The sequence below is a fragment of the Musa acuminata genome, chromosome BXJ1-7 (assembly GCF_036884655.1).
Source record: "Musa acuminata AAA Group cultivar baxijiao chromosome BXJ1-7, Cavendish_Baxijiao_AAA, whole genome shotgun sequence".
Lineage (NCBI taxonomy): Eukaryota > Viridiplantae > Streptophyta > Magnoliopsida > Zingiberales > Musaceae > Musa > Musa acuminata.
In genome coordinates this window covers 13,288,554-13,300,753 of record NC_088333.1, presented here as the reverse complement: position 1 = coordinate 13,300,753, position 12,200 = coordinate 13,288,554, and the positions used below count along the sequence as shown (strand labels likewise).

General features: G+C 35.1%; 1 protein-coding gene across 1 annotated transcript; it reads left to right on the top strand.

The window, feature by feature from the left end:
- The first annotated feature begins 10,563 nt into the window (after positions 1-10,563).
- On the top strand, positions 10,564-11,238 carry LOC103991943 (protein GLUTAMINE DUMPER 2). The gene has a single exon (XM_009411489.3). The coding sequence runs from the start codon at positions 10,617-10,619 to the stop codon at positions 11,097-11,099; it is 483 nt and encodes a 160-aa protein (XP_009409764.2). The 5' UTR covers positions 10,564-10,616; the 3' UTR covers positions 11,100-11,238.
- Positions 11,239-12,200: the final 962 nt, after the last annotated feature.

Genomic DNA, 12,200 nt, shown 5'->3' with positions numbered 1-12,200 from the left:
TGTCAGGATTCACGAAGAGTTGATGATGCCTACCTAGGCATGGCTCCTCAATTTATAGAGCCCATTGGATTGCCCAAAATGCAGGGAAAGTGTCGTGCAGGATTACAGGAATTACGTACTTGAGAAGACTACATATGGTTTAGCTTAAATTAATGGATCATGGTGTTGAAAGGGATCCGATTCTACTCTAGAACTTGAAGAATTCCTAATACCATTTGACCGGATGGATGACATGGTTTCAGGAAACAGCTGCGAAGCAGTACAGTAGAATAATATGAGTGGGATGGAACTTTACATTCCACAAAATGCTGTATAGTTGTAAGAACATGCAGTTCTTCAAATGCTTGTTTGGATATGGATGAGTGAGTGAATGAATGATTATTAGTTGGAATTGGCTATTAGTTTAAAAAGATCATTTCCGTCTAATTTATTAGTGCTTCCATCACAGTCTCAATAGTTTCGACTGTTTGTACTAATAAGCAAAGATCACAAAATCTGAACTTCCTTGCAAACTTAAATTACAATATTTTACAAGAAAAATAGAGTATTTTAAGACAAAAAAAATAATTATGATTAGCACCTTTTAGACATTATATATTGTATAAAACAAAGAATCAATGTAATAATCGGTAAGAAAACATATGTAAAACAATTGTCTTTGTAGAATAATTTGGCAGAGTTGCCGGTGGTAACGTAAAAAATCATGGAAGATGGTTAGAGATCACCGAGAATATTATGTATGGCACCACTTGTAGAAGTTCGTTGATGATAAAAACCTTATTTCCGTTGGAGTTCCTGAGGTGTTCCAACTCAGTGAAGACTCACTCTTAATTAGTGGTCACCCTCGACATCAGTGCATGCTTAGTCGATCATCTTCTTAAAAGTGATAGAACCTTCATGAAGTTAATTTAATTTGTATTTCTATTAAGCAAACACTTTATACAAAACTAATTATGATAAAAGCAAATGAAGGACATAATTAGTATTGATCACGGTTGAATCAAACTAAATGCCTCTATCAAGAGGTGAACCTAAGTTAATTGACTTTAAACATAAGAACTTAATTAATATATCATCGATCTTATTTATGTTTTATTCACAAAATAAATAAAGGGACATGTTAAGAAAATATACATAAATATTAAAGATAGATATAAAAAAGTTTAAGAAATCATTTAGATCTAATAAAGGGACATGTCGAATTGCATGTATGTTAATTCTTATGTATAGGATGGAATATTTAGACTTGAGGGGAAATTGGAAGCTTGCAAGATGTTTTGTGTTTTATCTAATAAATCAAAACATCATTACAGCTATTATAATTTTAATTTTTTAATAATGATAAACTGGCACTCTATGAAAATCAACTCCAGATAATTTAGAAAAAGATTTTGAACTCAGATCATGTGTTAAGAGAATTGATATACAATTTAATAGACTTGGCTTTTTAGATTGAATTGATATGAGATTATCATAACCCTAACCTATTTAAGTCAATGAGGTTGGGAGAATCGAATAATTGAATGTTTTGAGTAGTGGAGACTAAATATATATATATTGGTCAACAACAACAACAGTGAGAAGGTTGGCACATTGCGTTGCCATGAATCAAGTGCAGTAACCTCACCATGATTTAGTAGTGGTCTTGCAACAAGAAACACATCACGGATGCTGACCAAGGAATGGATCTTCTTTTAGTGATCGGTTCAATGTGTGAGACGCTATTTGATTAAGAAACCAACTTCTTTGGGAGCAAGATGTGATGCACATATAGATTATGTTGTGCACTGTGGAGGTCAAAAAGGAAACCACACTGTAATATCTCGATTCGATTCGTTTAATCTCACGTTGCTGATTCGTTCAAAGGATCCCCGTCTTATGCGATCCAACTTCTTCTCTTTTCACTGAAGTTTCTGCAACCTGAAACAGATTCTGCTGCCTTTTGCATGTTACAAGCTTTGCCTCAGCCAAGTTGCTATTTAGTAATAGTAGTTCCTTCTTTAAGCACGTAATCTAATTTAATTGTACCAGAGAGCAAAAGGGTTAAGCCTACAGGCCATGTTATCTAATGTTGTCATATTAGAAATATAAATCGATAGATCATGTATTCTCATCTAGATGATAAGGGAGTCGTGTACTCGTCAAAGATGTAATTAATTCTGCTGTGACTTCATCTTTAGAATCCTTTTTGCACTCACCGAAAGGGTCTGCCCACTAAGCTGGAAGTTGCGTGATGGATGTATGCTCGAGAAGATATCGGCTCTCTGCCACACCAAACCAGCAGTATCCCTCGCTTCGTCTCGATGGATTCCTTTAAACAAAGCGACCAGCGAGGGTGATCGACGTAAGTCCTTAGATGATTAGGAAGAGAGTTGTGGAGCTGAGGTCGTCACTCTTACTTGGGCATGGCGTTTAGATCATCTCCGAACCACGATGGCATGGCCCCTTGTGTCACGTTCGGAATCGCCCGCGAGAAGTCAGCAACCATGTGAAAAACATGTTTTAGCGGATTAATTTTTTCTTCAATCACAAAATGAGATCAAATTTTTAACGTTAAAAATTTAATACGGGAAAAATCACGGAACCGTAGTCTACTTCAAATTTCTATTATCACTAATAATGATGATAAATTTATAATAAGTCTTCTAAAAAATAACAACAGGATCATAATAATATCAAGACCATATATCTTGGCTAAAAAATAGCATATCATCATCATATGGATATGGATAGATCTCATCAAAAAGAAAGTTTATGTCTCACTAAGTGGGTATAATAGAAAAGTACATTAGAGAGGATAAATTATAGATCAGTACTATTAGGATTGTAGAGCTTATTGTAAGGATTCTCTACATATAATTTAAGTTAAAACTGACAAAGTTTGATCACTAATCGTCAAGCAGAAAAACTCAAAATCCTAATTTTCTCACCTCTTTCTCTCTCTATTCTTTTCTCCCTCCACCGTTGCACTTACACTTTTTCTTTTTCGCTTCAGTGCCTCTTTTTCTTTTTCTTTTTCTTTTTTTATTTTAATAAATCAGATTTGGGCTTATTACCCAAGCCCACATATGGGTTGGACCTAACAATTTTCCCTCTCTAGCTCATATGATGGGTTATACGAAACCTGTTCTTTGCCTACGTACTTCAAGCTTTTCCTTAGATAAAGACTTTGTTAATATATATGATCCATTCTCATTGGTATGCACATTTTTCAACTATAATTCTTTCAACTCAAGTACATCACAAATCCAATAATATCTCACATCAATATACTTAGATTTAGAATGGTATATTGAATTTTTGGAGAGGTGAATGATGCTCTGACTATCACAGTAAATAGTATATCCTTCCTATTTCAATATCAATTCCTATAGAAACTTTTTCATCCATAAAGTTTTCTTGCAAGCTTTAATAATTGCTATGTATTCTACTTCTATGGTTGATAAAACAACACAATTTTGTAACTTAAATTACTAAGAGATTGCTCCCCCTATAAATGTCATCAAGAATCTCGAAGTAGACTTCTTGGAATCAATATCACTTGTCATGTCTGCATCTGTGTACCCTTCTAGTGTAGGTTTGTTACTACCAAAATATAAATACAATCTGAAAGTACCTCTTAGATATCTTAATATCCATTTCACTGTTGCTTAATGTTCTTTACCAAGATTAGAGATAAATCGATTGACAACTCCAACTACATAAGCTATATCTAACCTAGTACAAATCATTACATATATTAAACTGATAAGTAAGGAATTATGGATATTTTTTCTTTTTTTTTATCATTTATAGGATATTATTTCTAACTAAGCTTGAAATGACCTACAAGTGAAGAACAATCTGCTTTTGTTTTACTCATGTTGAATCTTTCAAAAATCTTTTCAATGTAAGTCTCATGAGATAATCAAATTTTCCTTTTCTTCCTATCACGAAAAATCTTCATGTCAAGTATTTGTTTCACTGATCCTAAGTTTTTCATGACAAAAGACTTATTTAGCTCTCTTTTAAGCCTTTCAATTTTACCAGCATCATAGCCAACAATTAGCATAACATCAACATATTGCAGGAGAATAATGAAATTATCATCTAAAAACTTCTTTGTAAATACACAATGATCAAATGTAGTTCTGTTATACCCTTAACTCATCATAAAAGAATCAAACTTCTTATACCACTATCTAGGTGCCTATTTGAGTCTATATAAGATTTTCCTAATACACACTAGATTTTTTTTTCCTTTAACTATGAAACCTTTTGGTTGCTCCATATAAATTTCTTCTTCTAAGTCACTATGAAGAAATACTATTTTCATATCAAGTTGTTCAACTTCTAAATTCAAACGAACAGCTAAACCAAGAACAACTCGAATAGACAACATTTTCATCACAGGAGAAAATATTTCTTTAAAGTTAATATTTTTCTTCTGACTGAATCATTTCACAACTAGTCGTGCCTTGTATCTTTATTGTGAGCTATTATTTTTAGTCTTCAATTTGTAAACTCATTTATTCTTAAGAGCTTTCTTTTATTTAGGCAACTTTACCAAGTTATAAGTGTGGTTCTTAAATAAGGATCTTGTTTCTTCTTACATGGCTTTAATCCACTCATTTTTATGCTCATGTAGAATAGCTTCTTGGCAAGTTTCTTGCTCTCCCCTATCAGTAAGCATAACATACTTATGTGGAGGATATCTGGTAGATGGTTGTCGCTCTCTTGTGGATCTTCTTAATGGAATCTCAACTAGTGGTGGAGTTGCTTGCTCAGTTGGTTCAACATTATCAACTATAGGAATATCATCACTAGCATTCTCACCACAATCTTCTTGTTCATTTTCCCCATGATCATCATGAACTAAGGTGAATAAACTAGACACAAACTCCAAGGAATATAAATAGAGGTTTTTGTCTTCTCAACATTATCACAATCATCAAATAATTGGTTTTCAAGAAATACAACATCTCTACTTCTAATACTCTTCTTATTCATTAGATCCTATAATTTATACCCAAACTCTTCATGACTATATCTCAAGAAGATATATGCTTTTGCCTTATTATCAAGCTTGAAACTCTCATCTTTGGAAATATGAACAAATATTTTACACCTAAAGACTCTCAAATGATTATAAGATATATATTTTTCTTTCTATACTCTGGAATATCACCTTTTAGAGGAACTGATGGAGAAAATTTTATTAGGTCAACTATAGTTCTCATAGCCTCCCCCAAAATGACTTAGGTAACTTGGTATAGGAAAGCATACACATAATCCTTTCTTCAATGATTTTGTTCATTCTCTCTACCGCACCGTTCTATTGAGGAGTTTTAGGAACTGTTTTCTTAAGCTTGATGTCATATAACTTACAATAATTCTTAAAAAGACCCTTGTGCTCGCCACCATTATCTGCTCGAACATACTTTAGCTTTCTGTCAATTTCTCTTTCAACACTAACATGAAGCTCTTTGAAAACATCAAGTATCTAGTCTTTATATTTCAAAGTGAAAGTTCATACATTTCTAGAATGGTCATCAATGAAAGTAACAAAATAAAGAGCACATCCAAGAGTTCTAGTTTGCATAGTATAGATATCAATATGAATCAAATCAATAACATCTAATTTTTTAGATGATGAATATATATAAAAGGCAACTCTATATATTTTTCCAACTAAGCAATGATCACAAAATTTAAGAGATGTACCTTACAACTCTAGTAAGAACTGCTTTCTAGCAAGAGTTTGAACTCCCTTCTCGCTGATATGACCAAGCCTCTTATACCGAAGATTTATAATTTCATCTTTCTGAATTGCATTAATCTCTTCTTTATGTAGCTTAGCTTCTATAAGTTAAGCTTCTTTTCTCTCGCTATAATTAAAAAATATTTAGTGAGTTTCTATTTGCTTTCACCAAAATAGTGTGTAAATCCCTCATCATCAAGTCTACCCCTATATATCAAGTTAAGTTGAATATTTGAAATATGTCTAACATTTTTTAGTATCAATTTGCTCCCAATATTGGTGTATAAGCAAATATGTCAAATACCTATAATCTTAGATATACCACTGTTTCCCATTCTGACATTACCAAAATCACCAGTAGTGTAAGATATAAAAAAATCACCATGAGAAGTAACATAAAATGAAGTACTAGTGTCAATTACTCAATTACTGTCACAACCATTATCACAAACAATAATGATATCACTTTCAGCAACAACTATATTAGTCTCTTTCTCATTTTTCTTCCTTTCATTCTGTTCTCGCTTCCAAAATCTATACTCTTTCTTCATGTGACCTAGCCTATTACAGTGAAAACATTTGATATCTCTTCTAGACTTAGATCTTCCTCTGTAATTATGTGGATTTTTACTGTGACTTCTTCTACGTCTTTCTTGTTTTTCAGTAACAAGTGTACCAGAAGAAGATTATCCTTGTTCTTTTCTTCTAGCATCTTCGTTTAATAAACTGTTTTTAACCATATCTATAATTAGAGTCTACTCTGGCGTGGAGTTACAAATTGTCACCACATGCATTTTTTAACTTTCTAGTAAAGAGCTGAGAAGTAATAATCCTAGCATCTCATCATCTATATTCATTTTCACAGTAACCATTTTATTTGTAAGACTTTGAAATAGGCTTATATGCTCAACAATATTACCATCATCTTTATACTTCAAATTAATAAGCCTTCTAAGGAGAGAAATTATATTTTCTACTATCTTTTTCGCAAATAGGTTTTCTAACAATTGTCAAACAACATCAACTCTGGTTTCATCAGAAATATGCTGATGCAAATTTATATTTATTCATCTTCTAATATAGACAATATATTTTCTATGTTAAACTTATCATTCCTTATCGTTCATAGTAGAAGGTTTATCTTTAACCTTGATGAGCTAATACAAATCTTTATAATAAAGCATATCTTTCATTATACGCCTCCAAATTGAGTAATTTGATTAGTTTAATTTAATCATACCATTTGACTCCTCAATTTCAATCACACAAGAAAAAAAACTAGTATAAAATAACCTGGCTCTCATACCACTTGTTAGGAAAAACTTATTATAGCGGAATAATTTTTTCTTCTTCTTTGTGTATCAAAATGGGTTCCTAATCAAAATCATATATTAACCAGAATAACATAAACAACAGAATAATGAATCAATTATAAAGTGAGACTAAATTTTTAACGTGAAAAATCTAATACGAGAAAAACCACGAGACCGTAGTCCACTTCAAACTTCAACTATCACTAGTAATGATAACAGGTTTACAATAAGTCTTCTCTAAAACAACAATAGGATCATAATAACATTAAGACCACATATCTTAGCTCAAGAATAGTATATCATCATCACATGTATAAATCTCATCAAAAGAAAAGCATCTAAGAGAGAATAAACTATAAATTAGCATAGTTAAAGATTATAGAACTTAGATAAACTATGTCTCATTTTATTTTTTTAGTTTTTTTATTTTAATAAATCATATTTAGATTTATTGTCCAAATCATTAATCAAAGCCCACGGCTAGACCCAACAAAAGAGAACGTGAGGAAGGAATGAAAGAGGAAGAAGAGACCGTTAGGAAGGAATGAAAGAGGAAGAGAGAGAGAACGTTGCGCCACCGTAAGCCGTCGGCTTACTATAGCATGAGAAGAGAAGTAAGAAGAGAGAGAGAGAGAGAGAGATAGAGAAAAAAGAGAAAATAAGAAGAAAAAAGTATATGATCGTAATGAGATCTCATTTTATATCAAAAGAGTCAGTTTAAAAATGTATAAAATATATTTATATATGTTTTTGAATTCCTACTATTTATCATTAGTCAAAAAGTAGGTGTCACTACATTTCAATTAATCTTAATTCTTATTATGCAATATGATCTTCGAAAAAAAAGGAAAAGGAAAATAAATAAATGGTTATTGTTGAATAAGGATAAAAAAATTGATTACTGTATTTTTTTAATGTTATATTATTCATCATATTTGAAATGATAAGTAAAAGATTTATGCATTGAAAAGATATGATGATACTATATTTTGTAGTTTTCAACTATTTAGTCAGTTTGGCTATGATCTACATTCTATTAATCAGGGTTATATATTGGTTAAATTTAAAGATTAGTTTCTTCTAAATCTTGATATAGGATAAATATATTATCTATATCACGAGAATTAAACGAGAAAATAGCATGATCATAACCGTTAGCATTCTGACTTATTTTGATCTATTTTAAAGTTATTATTTATGAATTTAGATGTGAACTATTAGTCATCTTTATACTAATCTATGATTACCTAATCATAACATTTGTATTAAAATAATTTATGTTCACTTATGTTTTTATTATACAAATATATTTATTTTGAAACTTATCATATACCCTCTTTATGACAAAAGTCAAAATTTGAAAAGTATATAAAGTTATGTTTTGATCTTTATCTAAGCACAAAGAAGGCTTAGCATTGATATATATTTTTATATGCAAAGTATAAATGCATAAAGAAGGTATATGTTTAGTAAAATATTTCTTTGTAATTAGTTTTGCTAGTATATGAGTTTTGGTGTTTTCTAGAATTGTTAAAAATTTTCAGATCATAAGGAATAAATGGTCTATGGTTTCACTTGGAAGAAATAAACTATCTTGTTTTAGGTTTGGAACTGTTGAAACTCATGATGCAATAAATACTTGTTGGATGTTATATGCTAAGCTTTGTATATATTGGGAAGTACAATGTGTTGCAGATGTCGTTAGTGGATACTTTTGTGAGATAATTGATTGAGTGTATGAACTTGGTTTCAAAGTTTTTTACTGGCTTAGACCTAACGATTCTCAAATGAGAACTTATGCTAGAATTCGGAGGTGGATCTGAGAGACCGATAAGGTACTGCATAACCAATATTAACTTTATGAAGACTTTACTTGCATGAAAGTGCCAGAGTATGTCCTTAATGTTCTTCGATCAAATCCCACTTTAGGGTTTGACTCGCAGTTCATCACTTCTTGCGCTGGAAGGAAGAAGAAAACATGGAACTGGTAAGAGAATTGCCTGCAGACGCTGCACCAGCGATGGTTTCATTTGAATCCCAGGGATGCATGCATATCCATGCACCGATAGTTACCGTGGTCAGCGCACAGAATACGTCCATCGTCATGGAAATGCTTCTCTTCCGATCGATCCCCTCAGAGAATAAACGTCAAGGATAGCGCCCACGTTGACTGCCATCGTCCCCGTTCCAACCCACAGCAACCTAAGCTTTGTGGACAGCAAGGAAATAAAGGTGGTGGATTGGCCTTCTGCAAACCCGAACGAGACGAGAGAGGGGCGTTTCTCTTCAACGCTACAACTAGAAGCTTCGTAAATAAATAATATATATACATACATGTTAGAATCAGATGCATGATAAGAGACAAGTAAACGATTTCTAAGTTAAATGTTGATAGGAGAATAATCTCTCAAGTCACATCGAATCAAAATTGAATACTTAATGCCATTGGTGTGGAGCATGTGAAGATCGAACAACCTTGGAGGCCACATTATGTGACGTTCGGTGTACCATATTTGTGTGCACTGACATGGCCTTGTCTACACCACCGCCGTTTTGTAATTGGACTTCCAAGTGTGGCATCCACTGCCAAGTCATGTCAAGGTGACATGTCCATACTAGGAATAGTGTCACACATGAAACGAGTCACGTTATTTTCTCATGCATAATACAAAGGAAAAGAAGAAGAAGAAGAAGAAGAAGAAGATCTGGTGGAATTTTATTTTGACATAGAAAAATAAAATTGTCATAGAAAAATGTGATCTAATATGCCTAAGTTGACATGTTATTTTGACATGATCTGGTGGAATTTTATTTACACATATTTTGTTTATGCGGTTTAGTTTTCCAAAAATGCATCAAGATATGGCTTTTTCCATTAACACCACCCATATCTATGGCATAAGCAATCAATAGACTACGAACTATAGCGTCCTACTTTACAAAATGGATCACGTCCAAAAGGTGATCTAATCATTGGGACCCTGCAATAGTATAATAGCAATGAAAGGCATATTGTCAGCTAGTATTGAGACTCCACTAAAACCATAAAAAATATTGTACTCCAATTAACCAAAAAAAGAGAAAGAAATCCCACCCAAATGAACGAGAAAGAGGAATAAAAGGAGAGCCCACCACCTTTTCTCTCTCCCACCAATGCCAATCCCCATTTATTATTGATGTCAGTCTCCATTTCCCCTCCCTCTCCCCCTTAGTGCTCAACACACTATATCTAACTTTAAGGTGACATCGCATAAACTATATGCACAAAATACATGAGGGCCCCTTTTGTGGATAAGTGCTCACCTCATCCACCAATTACTTCTCTCCACTCCCATCTTCTTAGGTCTAAAACCCTAAAGAAGTGCTAACCAAAGCTATACTAAAATGAAGGGAGAAAAGTTATTCTACCACACTATATTGCCTACTTGTGGATATTATTACAGTTCTACCCTCTCATGTTCTCCTTATAAGCACGCATCAGCGTTCTTTCTCTCCTCACCACCTCAACATTCCATTGCCCGACTCCTTGAGGACAAGAAGGTTCCCGGAAAGTGGAAAGCGAGATGAGGGCAGGAGCAGCATTCAACGCGACGGCGGCAGTAGAGGTGCCAGCTGCGGCGGTGGGAGGAGGCCACTCGGGGTGGCGCTCGCCGGTGCCATACCTGTTCGGGGGACTGGCTGCCATGCTGGGGCTCATCGCCTTCGCCCTCCTCCTCCTTGCCTGCTCTTACTGGAAGCTATCGGGGTACCTCGACGGTGGCGACGACGGCAGTGGCGTCGAGCCGGGCGCCAAGACGGGAGCGGAGGTGAAGATGCCGGTCGCGTGCTACGAGGAGAAGTTCGTGGTGATCATGGCCGGGGATGAGAAGCCGACGTACCTGGCAACGCCCGTCTCGAGCCGAGCATCGTCGTTTGGTGATCACACCAGTAAGGAAGACAATAACAACGATAAGGACATGGTTGAGGACTGTATAGGAACTGGAAATGAGACCGAGAATAAGGATCATATCCGAGGACAGTCTGAGAACCAAAACTTGGATGCATAAGGCTTTTCTACTTTTCTTCCTTTTTGCTCCTTTTGGAGTCAGGAAATGACTTGGCCTAAGAATTTTCATTGTGGGAGAAGTCGTAGAAGATAGCTTCTTTGCTGCACTTTATGATCCATATGCTTTTATCCTGTTTTCACTCTGTATAGCTTTGCCATAGCAGCAGCAGCAGAGAGAGAGAGAGAGAGAGAGAGCGAGTAGCAAGCGATGAGGGTTGGTTGGGACGCGGCTACGTGAAGGAGGACGATGTTTATCCAGCACAATGATCGGCGACTGTTTGCCCTTGCAGCGTTACTGTTACTGTAGAGAGAGAGAGAGAGAGAGAGAGAGTGCATGTGTGTTATGTGTATTGATCACAAAAAGCAGGAGAGAATCATGAATAAAAGCAGCAACAACGAATAAAGTAACCACCGAGATACATTTCAAGAACAAATCAGGATGGCATGCTATCCATCACACTGTTTGATGCACACATCTCAAGCAATTTATTCTCAATTGAATTGATCTCTAAATTAATAGCTAACAATCATAAAAAAATGACGCATGTTTTCCACCTATAATCATCTTCGATGCACAAAGTTGAACGTCCATTCTTGGATACCTGACCGGCCACAACGTATTAGCCTCCCAGTTTGTCCCCACTTCTCCATCGAGAGATTCGTGTTATTATAATGATTGCCATATGCTCTTTTAGTCGGGGGCAATGCGAATCCGTCTTAGTGCGAATTCCTAATCTGAACCTTTTCCAGTAGGTGATGCGGCCATCCGGCCGAGATCGAAGCTCCTGCAGTGAATTGCAAGTGTTCGATCATGGGTATATCAAGTGTGTCATTTTTGGCACTTGGGGGTACGAAGAGAATGGCAGAATCGCGCGGGACCACCATTAGCAGCAGCACTCCAAGAGAAACGAAAAATGGCGAACGCGAGGTCAGATTGGCATGACCGGTTTGTCTCCTCCATTATTGAGACCCCACCCGGCGACCGAGTGCTCTCCTGGTCTCACCCTGACAGCGAGCATCGTCGTCCCAAGTCCACGAGGGAGGGAGACCTCATGACGACCACCTTCGGCAAAGGTGCACCGACTTGGACCTCCAACAGTAC